The sequence below is a fragment of the Centroberyx affinis genome, unplaced genomic scaffold, assembly GCF_046629955.1.
Source record: "Centroberyx affinis isolate AG114_WGS23_722 - 3 ecotype Tasmania unplaced genomic scaffold, CSIRO-AGI_Caff_v1 ptg003711l_1, whole genome shotgun sequence".
NCBI classification, from domain to species: Eukaryota; Metazoa; Chordata; class Actinopteri; order Beryciformes; family Berycidae; genus Centroberyx; species Centroberyx affinis.
The window spans coordinates 265662-284929 of record NW_027281601.1 but is presented as its reverse complement, the minus strand read 5'-3'; the positions used below and the strand labels follow the sequence as shown (position 1 = coordinate 284929).

Genomic DNA, 19268 nt, shown 5'->3' with positions numbered 1-19268 from the left:
TAACTTTGTGGTAGCATATTTCTTTTTAAAATGGTTATTTAGTATTGTGGAATGAAACCCTTCACTTTGGTCAAGAGTCATGATTACACTTAATGGGTAATGTGGATATGTAGCTGCAAACTGTGCAGACTTCAACACAAGGATCATGTGGCTCAAAGGTGTAGGAGTGACACTGAGCAGGCGTTGATGGGCTATTAATGTTAACTGTGATGTTGTCCTTGATGAAAATCTCACCGGTCACCAAACCCAAACTATTCAAATTGATTCTGCACCTTAACTTCTATACAGTTTAGAAAACACTGTTTCAAAGATTTATTAGCCTACTGTTAGAGCAGAAATTTGCAATAATTCAGTATTGATGAATTTTGGAATGAATGCAGTTCCATCAAGGAGCTGAATGTGACAGGCTGACCAGGTGTTCTCTGAGAACGTTTTCTTTGATAATGTGCCAGAATAGAAAAAAGATGCACCACGCTGAAAACGGGATGAAACGTTTGGAACACGGGTACAATTTTGCATACAGGCAAATACATGGCAACGTTTGATGGGGAACTTTAACTTAGGCTAGTCCACCATAGATTTCCTCTTCCACATTATGGGGCCTTTTTGGATCCAAACAGATCAAGACAGAAATGCATACAATGATGTTTTCAGTAGGCGGTCTTATTTGTAAATTGAAGCTAAAAAAAAGAAAAAAAAAGAAAGAAATCTATAGGCCTAGTCTTACTCCTCAGGGTTGTCTGATTGCTATTATAATTTCAGTTGAAAGTTTTGTGATAGAAAAATGGCATATTGTGCCTGTTGAAGACTAGAATGTTAGGCTCTCACCAGTTTTCTCTTTTAAGCATCTTTGAATTTGCTCAGGCAAACTGTAGCGACTGCTGCTAATTTTGTGTAATACTGTACAAAACTAGAAATGGTTACATTTTCAGAAGAACATTTGTGTACTTGCTTCAATTTGAAAAGCTAGACGAGTTTAAATGTCTTTAAAAGTTGAATATATGGATCTTAAGCAATTGATTTGACAGCCAAAAGCCCTGTAGTTATTAATACACGGAAGGATAGGTAATAATGTTGTAAGTTTCTATATTCAGGAACACCATTCCTGAATATGCTGAACATTTTAAAGTTTGAACGGCGTCGATAGTTTAAACAGTTCAAAAGTAGTTACATTGCAAAACTTTGGCGGAAGAATAAATACAGTTAGAAGTAAATGGGAGTAACTGGGAGATAGGACTGTGGTTGCTATGGTGACGGAATGTCAACATCGTCCAGGTCGGCGAGTTCAGATCTACTGCTATCCATTCTGCTTTGCCAATGCCCCGTTTATAAGGACAGAAATGTCTGCTATGAATAGAAAGTTGATACAAACCCTCGCTGAAACGATCTCTAAACAAGTGAAGCACTGTAAGTATTCAGTTTGATCATCTCAGCCTTATGCTAAACTAACTCATTTGACGTTACGACGCTCCTGGTTTTCGGCGCTTGAATTCAAATGCAGCCAACATAGTCTCTAACGTTAGCTTTCGGCAGCAGAAGCCGTCCAAACAATTAAATGAATAATATATTATGTTATTTGATATTATTATAGCAAATGAGTCGTCTCACTGTATCATTATGACCCCAGTCACTAAAACAGAGGCTGAGTGTCTAATCCGACTGTTCAACGGGCTGCTGGGGGAGCAGACTATGGCTGGGAGAGTTGTCCACGGCCTGGACAGAGGGAAGTTCAGGAACATCCTGCACAACACCTTTGGCATGACTGACGATATGATCATGGACAGAGGTAGTTTGTCCACTGCTCATTTGATAATATTGACATTTTGCTTGGCATGTACAACTATAGTGCTCTCAATTAGTCTTTGTGCAGATTATCATTTATTTTTTTCCAGAGCTAAATAACAGCGTTAGCATAAAACAGATACTAAAACATAAACACTCAAAGATAATCAGAAGCCATTTAAATGCAAGGGCAGTGGCTGAATATTAAGAGCTTCTTGTTGGTGTCATATCCTCCAGTGTTCAGGGCATTTGATAAAGACAATGACAGCTTTATCAGCGTGAAAGAGTGGATTGAGGGACTGTCCATTTTTCTTCGTGGGACCTTGGATGAAAAAATAAAATGTAACTTTTTTAATCTTTCTTTCAAGGCTTAAGCCTGCACATACACACGCACTAGAGTTACAAGCTGTCATCCTGTTACTAACTCTACTAACCCTGTTTATGTGGCTCAGACTGCTTTCATGTATACGACTTGAACGGCGACGGCTACATCTCCAGAGAGGAGATGTTTCACATGCTGAAGAACAGTCTGATCCGGCAGCCCACAGAGGAGGACCCCGACGAAGGGGTCAAAGACCTGGTGGAGATCACACTCAAGATGATGGTAGCTGCTCAAACATTATTGTACTCTGTGTGTAGTCATATCTAGATTGGTTCTGTATACACTCTCTGCACTACCTCCTCAAAACACCACACAAACGTCAAATTCCTAGTGTGTTTTGTGAGGAGGCAAGAAGTGAGCTAATGTGGTTTCCATTCACAGGACCACGATCACGATGGCAGGCTCTCTTATGCGGACTTTGAGAAGGCAGTGAGAGAGGAGAACCTATTGCTCGAAGCTTTTGGAACCTGCCTCCCTGATGCCAAGGTAATCATGATGTAAACAATGTTGTAAAACTGTAATGACTTCAAATCCTAGATCAATAATACTCTGCTCTCTGCCTTACACTGTAATTTCTTCCCGTTTCAGAGCATACTGATATTTGAGCAGCATGCATTTCAGGATCCACTTGACCAGTGAAGAAATCACATCCACTTGCATTTTCAGCTGCATTTTCTTTAATAAAAATATGTTAATAGCTGTTTGTATTCCGATTCAAAATGTGTAAATAAAAACAAGCTGCTGACAAGAACAGTCTAAAGGGTCATAAACCACAATAGTAGTTCACATGTCTGCGAGATGCCCAGCACCAAGACAGCTGACTTGATCAAATCCGGCGACGTGGTTTCACCTTTTTCTCCACTGGTTTGATGTCAGGAACCGATGCCACCTAAGAATAATGACAAACTTTATTATACTGAATAAGACTGACATGAATTATAACACTGAGACTAAGTACTGTTGTAACTGTTTGTTTTGAATTCATATCAGAATGTCGGACATGGCTACCTGTTTCATCGTGTTCCTGATCAGGCCGACAGTCATGTTCAGGGATTCATCCTTCATGTCCAGTTTAGGTGGTGCTGGCAGCTTTGGACCAATGAGTGGCTCGTTTTTCCCCCCCGCAACGTCAAACAATAGGTAGTCCGTGGCCTTTTGCCTTTTGCGTTTCCTGTCCTCCAAGTGTGTGGTCCTCGGTACAAATCTGACCGCAGAAGCCTGATTTGAGGTCACTCTGCTTTCTACGCCTCCGTCTCCATTAGAAGAGGTTCGGCTGGAGCTTGAACTCTGAGCCGGCTGCTGTTTTGTGTCAGTGATGGCGTTATGTAATGTCCCCATTTTGTCCTCTGTAGGTATAGTCCTGTGTGGATTTATACGTCTGTAGGAATATTCTTCTTGAGGAGGCAATGGCAATAAAGGAAAGCCTAAATAATGGCTGGTACTTGAACTCTCCCCTGTATGACTGTTGTCAGAGGTTTGATCATATGTTGAGGTGATCCTCTCTGATGTGGCGGCTGTGTCAGATGTTGTGGGCTCCTTGTTTACTTCCTTCTTCTGCTCCTTTTCCCTTACTTTGTAACAATACCGAGAAAATCATTGTGTTACTGAATAATGAATGTCAATTATTGATTTGCAGTGTTTTCATTTCTTTAAGAGGGATGCCATGTCTGTTCGTATGAACTAAAACATAGCCTACCTTTATTCTGAACAGTCCTGATCACGTATCTCCTCCGGTCTTGCAGCTTCAGCCTGGTGTCTTCCACAGTCTCATATTCAGGAACATAGCACACATGTAGCACACCGCCATAGAAACTCTTCTCATCCATGTATCGTTTGGCTGCCCTGAAACACAGTTTTCTCAGGTTTAGCAGCAGAATTATTCAGCAGTTGTATCTCAATTTGCCTCTGCAGTATAACCCACAAGGTAAGTATAAGATAAGATAGTACTTTATTGATCGATTGAAATTCAGGAAGTCAGCTACATCCGAACCTGGCACTGGGGAGCTTCTGGAACTTGACGAGGTAGACCTCAGTGAACTGTTCAGCAGGATACTCGTCCAGAGGCCTGTACTCCTCCACCACACCGTACAGGGCACAGAGCTGAATAAGCTCTGTCATCACTCCAATGGCTGGGACCCCTTGCACCATCACGTAACGAGACTCTAAATTGATGGTGTACACCTGATAACACACAAGACGAACAGGATGTAGGCCTACCCAGTGACAAACACTTGTTTTACTATATCCATCATTTGACTGCTAGGATATCTTAGTAGGCAAAAAACACAGCATTCACCCAAGACGTGGTCTACTGGTACGAGATGCACGCAGGACCATCATGAGAACACTATGATATTTGTCTTTTGTTTTCCGACCGCCCACACTTTAAACAGTAGTAATAATAGTTTTCCCTCTTGGTGGGAGGTACACAGCGTTTTTCGTGCTGTAGTTGGCAGCATGTTCTTACCTTAACTGCTTTAGCTCTCCTTCCCTCCCTATATTTTGGTCGAGAAATGCACACTTTCTGCTGTTCATGGTGTTTGTAAATCTCTGGAGTGCTCCAGCAACCTGAGTTGTTGACAGGCGCCGCCATGTTGCTTGTGTTACGCCAGCCAGATGCGTTAAGATAGCCAGAATAACTAGAAAGTACGACTTCCGGTTTTGGCGCCCAGCCTTCAAAATAAAAGCGCAATATTTTAAGAAATGCTGTTTTAAGCCAATTAATTTCTATTTAATGTCCAATCCAATTAGTGAGCACCCAGATTAATATTTGATGCCATAATAATAATAAAAATATGTGCCATTTGTAACTGTAAAGGCTGCATATTACACTGTGCAGAATACATACAGAACACAGACTAGCAGAGATTAGAATTCATCAAGGATGTTATTAAGATTCAAGTGGGAAAGCAATTGAGAGAGTACACTCTTTTCAGGGACTTTAGAGAAGAACAGGAGTTTGGATCATTTACAAACAGAGTGGTGATGGCTTCAATTTAATTTGGCTGATTTTGACCTGCTATGACCTAGGGTGCAGAGGGACCCCAGCTGTTTTCTTTATGCTTATTTATTTATTTCATAGCTTATTTGTGGTATCGTTTTCTTTATATCAGTCACACTTTGTCAGTGTAAGTACCTACTTCATTCTACAAATGTCAGGCCCTAAAAATTCGCCATACTGTTTAAACAGCTTGGGCCTAAATGTTAGTGTGTAGTGGTCTGTAGGAGTGTTTTGACACATATCTTGTGCAGTAGCAATGAAAAGTAAACTGTACCGTGTCCAGTTTAGTCAGAAAATGTCACATTGTTTACAGTATGGCTGACTTTGAGGGCCTGCCATGATTTTTCTTGAACAGCTTGGGTTAGGTTGTGCAAAAATAAGTGTTTTTAGTCAATGTTTGAGTGTTGTGGATTTGTAAAAATTACGCTTTTATTCTGAAAAATGGGACCGGAAGTCTTATTCTTATTTAGGCTGCTGTCGGAACACAAGTGTACAACCCAGAGCACATCGCTCGATCATGACTGTAGTATATAGTTAGTGCAGCAAGCTCACTGGCACTCATATTATACGGTTATGTGACAGTTATGTTTGGCAATCAGGGCATCCAATCTGTTACCGTGGTTTTTAACAACACAAAAAACTGCTTTCTTCACCTTCCCTCGAACTTGATATCACATCTTTCCCTGCAGGAGGTAAGTTAGCTTAGCTAACCAGCCAGCGTTAGCTAACGCCAAGTTAGTCGAAGTTAGGGAAACAAAATGTTTGCTAGCATAGCATGACATGTTTCTTGCAGAACATTTCTTGAGAGTATATTGTTCAGTTTCCTGCATTTTTAAAAACCTAGTTATTGTACTAACTTACTTCTCAGTCTCGTGTGTTAACTGGTGTCTACCGTAATTTGAATACTGTCTTCCTGACATCAACCGTTTCATTAGCTAGCTATGTAAAACCCAGCGACGCACGAAGTCTCACGTGTGAACCTTCTCATCATTTTTTTGACATATACAATTCAACATTTTTTTGGGGCATTGGCTAACGTTTTTATCCGCGAGTGCAGTAGTGTGGAGTAAGCTACACTTCATAGATCACCAAAATTACAGCCAACCAATAATGAGGAGTGCCCAGTAAATGGTCAGGCCTATGCTGCCTTTCAAAGGTAAACAGCAGGAACTATTTTTTTGTGTGTTTCAAAGGTCAAATGTCACAACTCAAGTTTAGGTTTCATTTTCACTAAAATTATACTAATAGGTGCTGCTAAACAACATATATTGTCCACTTCCGTACCAAGAATACTCAGGACAGATGGTGAAGATGAAGATAATTAAGTCATTTTTAATCAGTTTCACTCTCTCTTGGTCTTTTGCAATTATTGTCATTTAGCTTTGCAGGACAGCATAGTGCGCTGACAATAGTCCTGTCAAGACTCATCATGTAAGAGAGATGTGCAAGGAAAAGAAATAAAACATGAGCCAAGAAGACAGATAGAAGGGATTTTGAGGACATTTAGAGAAGAGGGGATATGATTAACGGGGGAGGATGGATGGAAAAAAGAGAGTTGAGTGTCATCAGCATAGCAGTGGTTGTAGTTGTGGGATGTTATGGCAGAGGGGGCCAAGTGATCTAGTGTAGAGAGAGGAGGAGGGGGCCCAGGATTGAGCTCTTGGGGTCTCCTGTGGGGTTTCATAATACAATAGTAACAACTATCAGTAGGCCAATACATGAAATATATTCTTTTCAAGGATGTCAGGGGATACAGGCCTCTTCTGTCCCTTCTCAAGAGGCCTTGGTGAAAGCTTGGGTTGTATGGATGGAAGAACTGTCAAACATGTCTGAACAGTATTAGTTTGTAGTTCTAATGCATTTTGCATTGGTCTGAATATTGTTTTGGCTCTGTCCCCTGGATGATGTGAGAAAAAATTCTATTGACCATATTATGATGTAGGCCTACTTGTGCGTTTTAGTTTTAAATCCAATCATGATATAATATTGTTTTGGTAATACATATTCACAGAAATACATAAACATAGAAACAATAATCGTCATACAGCTGCTGTTGTGAAATCTCTATTCTAAGTGGCTTTTCCTGGGGAATGTCCTGCAGGAATGCAATGAGCCAAGCTGGCTGGGTGTTATCACCATGATAAAATTAATGTGGTAATCAGTATTTCTACCGTTGATTTCCATTTTGCCTCATTTTTACCAGTGTTGTAGCACTTCCCTTTCAATTTCACATGGTGGCGACAAAGCATTACATTTTAAATGGACCAGGAGAATGGGTAAAGGGCAATATATTCTTTTAATTTAATGCACTGTCACTTAAAAGTCTCACATCCTGTTTTGCTTGGGTCCATTAGTATCCTTATAACAAATGGTGGAGTTTGTCTGAGTGGCTTCAAAGTCAAGCCTGTATAATTGTCGTTCACTGGTGCATAAATTCCAGACAATGCAAAATGTATCTAGAGCTCTCTTTACACTGCTTACCAGGTAAATTTGCTGTAGCAGAGCTGGAATAGAATTGATCATGATCAGTTCCACAGCAGTTCTTTATCCAGCTTTGCCTGTTATTCTCATCTTAACACTACGGAGGGACATCCGTGGGAATCACTGCATCTCATGAAACAATAACTACTGCTTGTCTCATAGTGGAACCACTGTACTGCTCTCTATATGATGAGAAGCTCATACCAAACTCCATTCAAATATCTGACAATTCAATGTGACTATGATTACCTGCATAGGTGCATACACCTTACAATATGACTCAAGACCTTTACAGAATTTTTAGGTGCCGCTCTTAAAATCGACATACATATTATCCACTAAGCAGCACTTATTTCATTAAAATTTCAACTTTTAAAATTGATTGGCCTTTTATCCCCACTTCTTCCATCACAATACACTGTGGGTGGTAGCAAGCAGTGCAAACCAACTTTAAATGTTCTAAATTCTTTTTTGTCTTACTTATCTGGGTTTACCTCATGGATGACTGTTGTGTAGTATTGTAAAAAAGTAGAGTGCATGAGATGGTTCCCATGGCATTTGCACAGGCTTTTCTCCTGCTTTTTGCCTAGGTCATGAGTTGGGTCAGAGCTAGATTTTTTTCAACCCTCCTTCAGATCCACCTTTAATCTCTTATATGCTGTGTAAAGACAACTAAGAAGAGATGAACCTGCTCACTGTTGGAAAAAGGAGAATGATTACAATAGAGCAGGGTTTCCCAAACCTCTCCTTGAGTACCCCTTGTCCTGCATGTTTTAGATCTCTCCCTGCTCCAACACAGCTGATTTAAATGATCAGCTTGTTAACAAGCAGCTTCAGGGGTTGATAAAGAGTTCATCATTTGAATCAGCTGTGTTGGAGCAGGGAGAGATCTAAAACATGCAGGACAAGGGGTACTCGAGGAGAGGTTTGGGAAACCCTGCAATAGAGAAATTAAATGGATGAAGTGCTAAGGTGACCAGAAACAAAAAATATGTTGTGTGTTTTTGTGTTTGTTTCAGAACCAGGCTTTGGAGTTATCCTGGGGCGATGGGTCTTCAGTGTTCCTCAGCTGGACTCGAAATAGAGCCTCCTCTAACCTGGAGAACCATAAAGTGGAGCTGTGTCGGCAACTGGGAGAGAAGCTGGGACTAAAAGATGGAGAACAGGTAGGGTCCACAGTGAGGAATTTGTTCTTTGCTCCTTTTTCCATCTGAATAGTCCATTCTCTCTGTATGATGCAAACTGGTAATCTCAGTTGTGAGCCACAATTTAGGCTGGCGAGCTGTTTGTAATGACTGGTTGTATGGTTTGGTTCAGGGCTTCCTGAGGCCATGTCAGCAGGTCTCATCAGTGCATCAAGTGTTTGTGGAGCCTCTGTCTTCTGATGACTGGGAGATCTTGGTGAGTTTGCATACTGACTTACAGTAATGTGTGAGCTAATGCCTACATGGCAGGGGCATATAAATGTGGTCTCTGACATTGACAGGTTTGTTTAAATAAAAAAAAAAAACACTCATTGCTCATATAAAGCAGCACTCCATTTTATCTAAGAGAAGTTGCTGTTGCTGTTATTACGAGGAGACTCATCAGTGACAGGCTCATGATCCAAAACCATATTTTAAGAAACATTGCTTTATTTATTGTCTATAACCTGTGACACACTCAGGAGCTCCACAGTGCAGCACTGGAGCAGCAGCTGCTGGATCAGATCAGAGTGGTGTTCCATGATGCCGTGTTCCCCGTGTGGGTGGACCACCGCACAGCCATCTACATCAGAATAGGTCAGAGTTACTGCATTAATTCATTACACCGCTCTTTTCTCAAAGGACGAAACAATGACAGTCTGTTTGATATGCCTTTTCTTGTACTGAACTGAGAACTTGATGAGGAGACAGAGATAGGGAAAAAAGATACTAAACATAGGCTTTGATAGCTGGATCCTATGTGTGCAGACCAGAAATATAATGTTCCAGTATATAATAATCCTAAAATACTATGGTTCTGTGTACTTAGCATGGCATTTGTTAAGCTTCTTTTTTTTATTTTATGACCTGGGCTTTGCCATGGACAGTATGCATGAACAAGTGTATCATCTGTTTCTAACTCCCTGCAGCATCTCTCTCACCATCTGTGTCCTACGGTCGCCTGGAGCAGTTCACAGAACTAGTCGTCTCTCCTAAGAGCCGCACTGGAACTGGCAGCCTCACTGGCTTTCCACTCACAACCAGTCAGAACCAGCATCTTCACAGCCAGTCAAACTCTGGCCTCTTCCCCTCCATAGGGTCATCATTAGAAAGTGGCGCTCAGGAAACCAGTCTTTACTCTTCCGTTGATTGTGCTTCTTCTATCCCTCAAAGCCACCAATGGGGTGGCATAGCTGACCTAAAGAGCCTGCTACGCTACATGCTAAAGGGTACTTACGACCCTGTTAAGGAGGTGCCTCCTGTCCCGGAGATCCCTGGCCTCCTTACTGACTCTGTCCACAGAGTATGCAGTGCACCTCCTGACTCTCTTTGCACTATAAGTAATGCTGCAACTGGGGTGATTCATTTGTTTCCTTGGAGCCATGGTATGGATGCTGGGTCGACTGGAGGCCAGACTGCAGTGACATATGGCCTCATCTCCAAGGTCCCCTCCCCTAAAGAAGTGAGGGACAGAGTCAAGCAGGCTATGGAGAAAAAGAAGACCATAGGTGTTTCCAAGGTTGCTGCTGCTGCTACTGCAGGCGATGGAGGAGAGCAGGTGAAGGAAGAGGAGGCCACGGTGGTCAGGGTGGTGTGCCACCACATGGAGAAGCTAGCAGGCAAGCAGAGGTGTTCCAACAAGGGAGAGATCCATTGTGGAAGAGTCTGGGTGAGTATATCGTCTATAGGTGATTATGATCCATGTATCTACTGTGACAATAGATTAACTATGGCTCTTTCATTGCTCAATGCGCAACCGGGTTATATGCTGCTATATCTCTTACAAGAATTGTGATTTTTCAGATCCCACAGCACTTGGCGACAAGGCTGAATATTATCCCCCATTCAACAGTAAGAATTAAGCCAGTCACTTCAACCGCCAAAGTAGCCTCCACTATTCGCCTACAGCCTTTAAAACCACTGGTGAGTGCTGGAGTTGACTTCTAAGGTGACAGTATGGTGTTAATGATCAAGTCGTTTACCTATTCAACAGAGTTCTTCTAATTTCACTTAACTACAAGTGTGTAAAATTGTAAAAGTTGTACGATAACCTAGAACTTTCCCTTATTTCCTTGTGATCTTTGACAACATTTCTTCAGGCTGAAGAGGATGATGATGAGATCCAGACAGCTTTCCTAGGTTGGCTGCACACACAGAGTCATGAACCACTAGCCTGTCTGACCGCACACTCCAGCATCATCCTCCTACACGGAACTGATGGTGAGACATTCATACATTTCCTTCACAAGCTTATTGGAAACTATCATCTGAATGCAAACATATAGCTGTGCGATAAAGTCCCTGACATGTTGAATACCATTCTAAGAGGTTAAAAATCAGATAATACATAACATATTAGAATTCTTTTGTGCTGCAATAAAACACTGTTTTCTCCTTTTACCTTTTTTTTTTTTTTTAAAGCAAAGTTAGAATTTGCTTTAACTGTGTTGAAGCCGGAGCCAGAGAGCGATCCTCCGGACCAGCTGTTTCTACTTGCGCCGACTGTCATCCAGAAGGCAGACATAGAGGTAATAGCCATTCATTTTGTAATTTGTCCATAAATATTTTAATGTGGTTTCCATAACAATTCATAGCACTGTATAATTGTATGTGGACTATGGATAAAGCAGAATGTTGCTAGAAATCCTCTGTGGTGCTACCAAGCTTTCAGAAAGCTCACAGTTCCCATTACGGATCACATTCAGGTCGACAGAAAGCCGGTAACCACGCCAGCCGTGAAAGTCTTAGCTGACACACCAAACCCAGAGCTTCCATCTCTGAATACTCTTGGGTAAGTCAGTTCCTACTGTTTGTGAGCTTGTATGTGAACAGTTTAAGTGCTTGTGGTTTAACACAACAGTGGCCAGATAAGACCTTTACTTCAACCTTCATCATTTTCCATTTCTCTCACTCCACTCCACTTTCCCCAGTGGGATGGAGGAGCTGAGTAGGACTGGATTTGAGTTCATCTCCCACAGCCTTCTGGGTAGTCCCCTCTCACGAGAGCTGGGTTCCACTGGACGGGGACTCCGAGGTGGAGCTCTACTCATCACTGGTGCCAAGGTACCCCTATAATAATCATAATCATAATCACAATCACAGCACTTTTCAAAACATAGTTACAAAGCACTTAATGGGGTGTAAATGAACGAAAGTACAAAGTAAAGAGCAATGGAAGCAAAACAAAAGACATTGAAGTAAAGGAAGAACATGAAAGCAATACATAAAAAGGGACATCAAGAACAGCCAATTAAATCATGAAAACAAGTAAAAAAGAACTGATGGTGATGATACTAATTTAGCCAGCCTAAGTTCCTCGGGTCTCGGAGCACTGATGGCAAAGGTCCGATCAACACTACAGGATACTCTACACAGCTCCTATGTCTAATTCTCTCTCTTTATCTGAGCAGCACCTTTACCTTAACCAGCGTTGTGCACTGTCTAACATGCTGTGTGCTATGTTGTGTCCTCACAGGGGAGCGGGAAGAGTTCTCTCTCCAGAGCCCTCTGCAGGAAAGCTAGAGAAGATCTGGATGCACATGTGGAGGTGGTGGACTGCAAAAAGCTACAAGGTTGGAAAACACATATACACACCTAGGATCAAAGCAAGTTAATGGTAGCCAAATAGGCAACACAACCTGATTTTATTCATGACAAAAAGGTTTTTTTTCCCTAGGCAAAAGGGCAGAAACTGTGAGACAGATGCTGCAGGACATTTTTGAACAGGCAGCGTGGAGGCAGCCCTCTGTGGTTCTACTTGATGACCTGGATCATGTGACGGGGGCACCAACCTCACCAGAACATGAGCATGGCCCTGAGGCGCTGCTACAACAGCACATTGCACAGAGTAAAATAAATTTTACACTACGTGTTTGAGTTTGACTGAGCATATCCGTCGTCATGTACGATCACAGACAACAGTGATATAACGTGATGCTTCTGCTCTGTTTTTGTGTCCATGCAGGTCTGAAGGATGCGGTGGATGAGCTGGTGATTCACTCCAGCCTGGTGTGTACTATCATCACCAGCCAGACTGAACTCTCCCTACACCCCTCACTGACTGAGGTGCAGGGATCCCACTTCATCCAGGGCTTTGCACACATCCAGCCCCCTGACCAGGTTAACACACATACACACACACACACACACACACAGAAAATGGTACCAAAACGAACCAGCAGTTAAGACTGTCTATCTGTGTGCTTTTGTCCTTCAGGCCCAGAGAGCAGAGATCCTGCGCTGCCTGATCCTCAGGAAGAACAGCCTATCAGAGGAGACCCTACACACTCTGGACCTGGGGGCCGCTGCCAAGGAGACAGAGGGTTACGTCCCCCGAGACCTGGCACTGCTGCTGGAGAGGGCCGTCCATGCAAACATTGTACAAAGAGGACACAGTGACCAGGGTACCAAAGACTTTGGTTCCACTAAGCTAAAATTATCTCATTTGCCCATAATGTTTATTCAGAGATCAATTTTAAGTCGTCAAAATCCTCTATCAGTTTGTGTCTTTTAATAAAGTTGATGCTGATATACTGTGTCACTCATACATTTCCTGTTTGTGCTCTGCACCTCGTAGGTGTGTGTCTGTGTTGGAGGGACTTCCTGCAGGCTCTTAAGGGATTCACCCCTCCCTCACTGTGGGGGGTGGATCTTCATACCCCAAGTGGGGTGGGCCTAGAGAGGGTGGGTGGGCTGAGAGAGGTGCGACAGCAGCTGATGGACACCATCCTGCTTCCTGCTAAGGTCAGTCTCACTATCAGTCTCACTATCAACCAATCGGAAGACAACCTGGTCTGTTTTCCAATTAACTGGGCGTACCACTGTGCCTTATGTGAGGTGTGGAAGGAACAGAAATTAAATCATAAAAATAGAAAATGCTTGGGAAATGGGAATTTAAAAATTGAGTGGTAATTGTGAAGTGATTAGATAAATCCACAGATTTTATTAAAAAGAGGTGATTTGGTCAAAAAGCCATTTTCATCACTTGCCGTTAATCATTCATGATTTTTTGTGTACTGTATTATATGTAATGTGGGTCTTTTTTATGTTGCAGTATCCCATCCTGTTCTCCAGTCTTCCTATCCGCCACCGCTCAGGGATACTGCTGTATGGCGCTCCTGGCACAGGGAAGACCCTGCTGGCAGGGGCCGTTGCCAAAGACAGTGGTATGAACTTCATCAGCATCAAGGTAGGCTGGGCTTTGGCTCTGATAGTCAAACAGAAGACCAGGTCTTTACTAGAGCGACCCATGTCGTCAGTGACACAGGGTATTTGCTTTTCCCCTCCTAGGGACCTGAACTTCTCAGTAAGTACATTGGAGCAAGTGAGCAGGGAGTCCGGGATGTCTTCCAGAGGTCAGTTCACAATTCCACTCCCAGCAGCATGATTTGTAATTGGTAGCGTCTAATGTGTGTTTGTAGGCATGTAGGTAGGTGTGTTTGTAGGTTTGTATAAGCCACACTCTAATAACATTTCAAACTGTTTGAACAGTTTCCGTCCCTCTGTCTGACTGTGCCCTCCACCCTCCATTCTAGGGCGCAGGCCGCCAAGCCGTGTATCCTGTTCTTTGATGAGTTTGACTCTCTGGCCCCCAGGAGGGGCCATGACAGCACAGGGGTGACCGACCGCGTGGTCAACCAGCTCCTCACCCAGCTGGACGGGGTGGAGGGACTGCAGGGTAGGGTCACACAGCAATACATATAGCTTGTCATGTTTGCTATGGAATATACAGTAGTATGTGCCTTTGTATTTGAGTCAGAGACTGTCTTGGTATACATAACTGATTTTCTTTCAGTGCTACACTCACTTGTCAGTACTGCCAGTAGTCTTGGTGATGTTTTTAATTTTAATGACTGAAAATTCTCCCTGTGTCTGTGTTCATTATTAGGTGTGTATGTGCTAGCTGCCACCAGTCGTCCAGACCTGATAGACCCGGCCCTGCTGAGACCTGGACGACTGGACAAGTCTCTCTACTGTCCTCCCCCTGACCTGGTCTGTTTAATTAACATCATTCATTCACTTCTAGCCATCACCCAGTAGCACACTATGGTTTTATAATTTATCACAGAAGCCTATGTCCATAAATCCTTAAAAGAAACAAAATAATCCTCAGTGATGAGTCAAGACAGGTCCACTGTGTTAATCCATACAGTATATTAACCATGAAGCAACTCGCTCCTCTCCTCTCCATGTTTCCAGGAGGCTCGTGTGGAGATCCTGCGGGCTCTGAGTGGCGGCGTCCCTCTGGCTGCAGATGTGGACTTGGAGCAGCTGGCAGCAGCCACAGAGCTGTTCACCGGGGCCGACCTGAAGGCTCTGCTCTACAACGCCCAGCTGGAGGCCGTCCACAGCAGCCTAGGGACCAGCACACTGCATGTCAGTCTGGTGTATTTGAATGATGCCACACTGATGGGCTGACTGTGTTGGGGATGGGGGTTACCACTAGCTAGAATGGACGAGGAAGGCAGGAATAGAATAATTCACTTTCAAGTGATGTATTTTCATCATTTGGTCTGCTCTGACAAATCAGCAATGCCATAATTTTATCCTTTAGTTGTGTATCTAAACTTTGGTCCTCTATTCCTGCGTGGCGATCAGGAGCTGACCTCCGGTTCAGACAGCGACATGAGCCTGTCCTCCATGATCTTCCTCAACCACAGCAGCGGCTCAGACGATTCGGCGGGGGAGGGCGAGGCGGGCCTGGGTCTGGGGCTGGAGCAGTCCATGGTTCTCCTGGAGCACAGCGAGCTCCAAGCAGAACCCGAACTGCAACGCAGCAACGTCTGGAGACTCTACTTTGGGAGCTCCTACGAGTCAGAGCTGGGGAACCCATCGCTTTCAGGACTGGTGTGTTGTGTTGTCAAGATACCAGAAAGTTTACTTCTTTAACATTTAACTTAATCCACATGTATACAGCCTCTAGAGGTGATGTTGAAATGGAATTGAAGCTTGCAGAACACGTTTGGTCAAAGCACTGACTGAACGTTTATGAAGTTCAGTGTTGAGTTCAATCTTTTGCAGTGGTATCAAAGTAGTATTGACATTTCAGTTATCGTGACAACACCACTGGTGAGAGGCTGTCATGATAATAAATATGAACTGTGGAGACATGCGTGGACATATACATGAAGATATACACTTGCACATATAAATGCATTAATATAACACAGGCCTCTATTTATAATTGTATTGTTTCCCAATGTGTGTGTGTGACTCCTCTCTTCCACCTGCCTTTCCAGAACTCCCAGTGTGTCTCGGGGCCCAGCTCCATGACCCATGACCTTACAGGGGCGTCGGTGCGCGACCCCGGCAGCTCCCTCCCCCCGGCCTACATGTCCGCTCTCCAGAACGGCTATGAGGAGCTGGGCCAGGAGCAGCTGGAGCGCCTCCTACAGGACATTAATAACATAAAGAACAACTGCAGAAGAGCCAACGTGAGTTACAACACAAGAGGACATGAGATAGACAAAAGATAGACAACATGGGAAAACAAAATACAGATCTAGTCTACTCTGTTCTATACTATGTCTCTATTCTGCTCTATTTTATTCTATTTTACTCTGTTCTATCCTATACTTCTCTGTTCTCCTATTTTATTCTACTCTGTTGTATTCTGTACTAATTTATTCTATTCTTTTTTATACTACGCTACTCTGTTCCATACCAATCTGTTCTACTCTATTCTGTTCAAAAGTATACTACTCTGACCTGTTCTTCTCTATACTACTCTATTCTACTCTTCTGTTCAACCCTTTACTACTCTATACGAGTCTATACTATAGTCTATACTACTCTATTCCATCTATTCAATACTACTCTTTTCCAGTCTATTCTATACTACTCAATTGTATTCTATACTACTCTATTCTATCTCAGTCTATTCTATACTACTCTAATATTAGTCTATTGTATTCTATACTACTGTATTCTCTATTCTGTGCTAGTCTAATACGAAGAATCGTTACACTGCTTATGCAATATACTGTGTGTGTGTGTGTGTGTGTGTGTGCAGGAGGAGTGTGTCCGGGTCCATTCAGCCTCCAGCCAGCCGGGCCTGCTGCTGTGTCAGGCCCATGTGAACTCGGCCCTGGCTGTTACCAGACCGTCTCTCAGCAAGGCCGACTGGAAGAGATACACAAACCTGTGAGTATTAGTCCACCAGACGAGATCGCTGTTACTGCAACTGTCAAGGCAATACTCACATTAGAGTTGGGCGATGTTGTCCATAGTCAGATCGTCCTATTGTCCTGCGTCCTATCGAGAGCGTGTGTGTGTGACGGTGAGGCTGGCGAGCAGAGAGTATGAAGTTAGCAGTATAGCTGTGAACGCAGCAGTGCAGTGTGTGTACAGTTTAGGTTATTTGTCAGTGAATAAATGCTCCTACTGTGCATTTAAAAATGTTTCTGGTGGAGCGGCATGTCCGCCCGCTGAGCCCCGTTAATCAGCACGAGTGACGAGTGAATTTTAAATCCTTAATTACAAACCAGTTTGCCGTCTCTTTTCCATGGATTTGACACCCCGCATCTCCGTTCTCCATATGCCTACTCACCAAAACTTTGCTCTGCGCTCCATAAGAGTAGTTAACGTTATGGATATGATTTGGATTGTGATATTAAAGATAAGATAATGTTAAACTGAACATGCTGATGCTGTGATATTGTCGCACCAAGCACAGACACACAGACTTTTAAAAGGGAGCCGTTGCTTGAATAGAGGAGACATTGTTATTAAATAGAATTTTTTGTTTGAAAATGTTTAAATATTTAAAAAAAAATGTTCCCACTCTTTTGTAAATGTTTATTCACGTAACTTTAACTGTATTGCTTTCATAAAGCCATATTAAAGGTTTATTTCAAAGCTCTGTCAGACGCTGAGCCACGCTCAAGCTGATTAATCAAAATCTTCAATCCAAATTAAATTCTAACAACGTCTATAATAATCAAATAAATGCTAACAGATAAGAAATTATTTAATAAAAACGAATAAATGTACTATATACCATGTACCATATGGAGAACGGAGATGCAGGGTGTCAGATCCATGGAAAAGAGACGGCAAACTGGTTTGTAATTAAGGGTTTAAAATTCGCTCGTGCTGATTAACGGGGCTCAGCGGGCAGACATGCCGCTCCACCAGAAACATTTTTAAATGCACAGTAGGAGCATTTATTCACTGACAAATAGACTAAACTGTACACACACTGCTGCGTTCACAGCTATACTGCTAACTCACTCACTCTCTCTCTCGCTCTCTCTCTCTCTAAAGCAACTGGGTCTGTGAAAGGTTTCTGTTTCATACAGTATTCAACAGGAATTCCTCAACTTGTATCACCCTGTTATACTTGTTTTGAAAAGTGGAACTCACAAGAATTACAGCTGAGCCAACTTAGAGAAGTTGTTTTGCAATACTGTTGACTCACCTCTAAGGTGTCAAGTAAAAGACAATAAACAACTGTCTTAAAGCTGGCGAAACACAAGACAAATGGCTGCTTCCCTGTCTTTGATTCCATCAAAAGCTTTAGTTTAGTTCAAGTTTGGTTTTCAGTGCCATAGGATAGCCCATCAAAATGGAAACACAAAGAAATACAGACAACAAAAACACAAGTAAATACATTGTTTTTTAAACATAATTTCTTTCTAGGTATGAAGCCTTTGGCGGTTCAGGAGAGGGGAAATCTCAGAGCGTCACGTTCAAACCAGGACAGCGTGTGACCCTAGCTTGATCAAACACATTTCTGTTTCACTCATCAAATTAGGTTTTGGATGTTTAATGCTTGAGCTATTTATAATACAGTTAGCAATGTAATTTGTGAATAATTGAGAGCTTAAAAGGCAATGTACATTAAAAGTTTGGTATGAGTATTATTTAAGGTTTCCTACTGACTTGATTATGAATGTAATACATTTAACTATGTATAATGTAATTACTGTACATATGTATAATGTCAGAAAATGAGTTTTATAATTATTGGTAGAATTAAGAACAGATATCTTGACCTGTATCACTTTATGAACTGATTGTGTTCCTTTCATGATGTTCTGTTAACAGCCACTGGATGGAGACATAATAAACTGTGCTTAATTTTATGACCCTATGAAAACATGAGCTGAGTGCGCTTTTGATTTGCTAGTATGTCTATGTGAATGTTAGATTGATAATTAGATTACCAGAATTATTTAAATGCAAATTTGTGTTGGATGATGGCACCTTGTCACACTGAACTGCACTGAATGTCAGGTGGGCCAGTCATGAGTCATAACTGTCCAAAAATTATTTGACACAAATTTGGTCATACTTACACACATATAAATTAAAGTAAATGTTTAACTTCCCAAACCTCACATAAATTCTTATATCCCTGCAGGAATATGGGAGAGTTCAACATGTGTTTTAACTCATTAGGAGCTGTCAGCAGATGGTGTTTTGAAACCCTAAATAT

The 19268-nt window shown here is 42.3% G+C and overlaps 2 protein-coding genes across 4 annotated transcripts; one reads left to right on the top strand and one right to left on the bottom strand.

Moving 5' to 3' along the window:
- Positions 1-1334: 1334 nt before the first annotated feature.
- LOC139662132 (calaxin-like) lies at positions 1335-18920 on the top strand. Of its 3 annotated transcripts, XM_071540739.1 has the most exons (28): positions 1335-1407; positions 1628-1786; positions 2020-2124; positions 2235-2386; positions 2546-2650; positions 8666-8812; positions 8964-9047; positions 9313-9427; positions 9760-10499; positions 10634-10753; positions 10930-11050; positions 11252-11358; positions 11536-11621; positions 11761-11893; positions 12306-12402; positions 12507-12677; positions 12795-12949; positions 13047-13233; positions 13407-13573; positions 13884-14018; positions 14120-14184; positions 14365-14507; positions 14718-14821; positions 15029-15205; positions 15428-15676; positions 16069-16263; positions 16842-16972; positions 18470-18920. In XM_071540739.1, exons 1-28 carry the CDS (start codon positions 1341-1343, stop codon positions 18549-18551), a joined length of 4299 nt encoding a protein of 1432 aa, XP_071396840.1. In that variant the 5' UTR covers positions 1335-1340; the 3' UTR covers positions 18552-18920. The 3 variants fall into 3 exon arrangements, with proteins under 3 accessions (XP_071396840.1, XP_071396841.1, XP_071396839.1); XM_071540738.1 differs by lacking the exons at positions 1335-1407; positions 1628-1786; positions 2020-2124; positions 2235-2386; positions 2546-2650 and adding an exon at positions 5693-5857; XM_071540740.1 differs by lacking the exons at positions 8666-8812; positions 8964-9047; positions 9313-9427; ... (18 more) ...; positions 16842-16972; positions 18470-18920 and adding an exon at positions 2753-2803 and having other exon boundaries at positions 1341-1407.
- Positions 2868-4757, bottom strand: rbm48 (RNA binding motif protein 48). Its single transcript, XM_071540766.1, has 5 exons — positions 4632-4757; positions 4155-4345; positions 3861-4006; positions 3173-3735; positions 2868-3053 (listed from the first exon to the last, which is right to left on the bottom strand). Exons 1-5 carry the CDS (start codon positions 4755-4757, stop codon positions 2991-2993), a joined length of 1089 nt encoding a protein of 362 aa, XP_071396867.1. The 3' UTR covers positions 2868-2990.
- Positions 18921-19268: the final 348 nt, after the last annotated feature.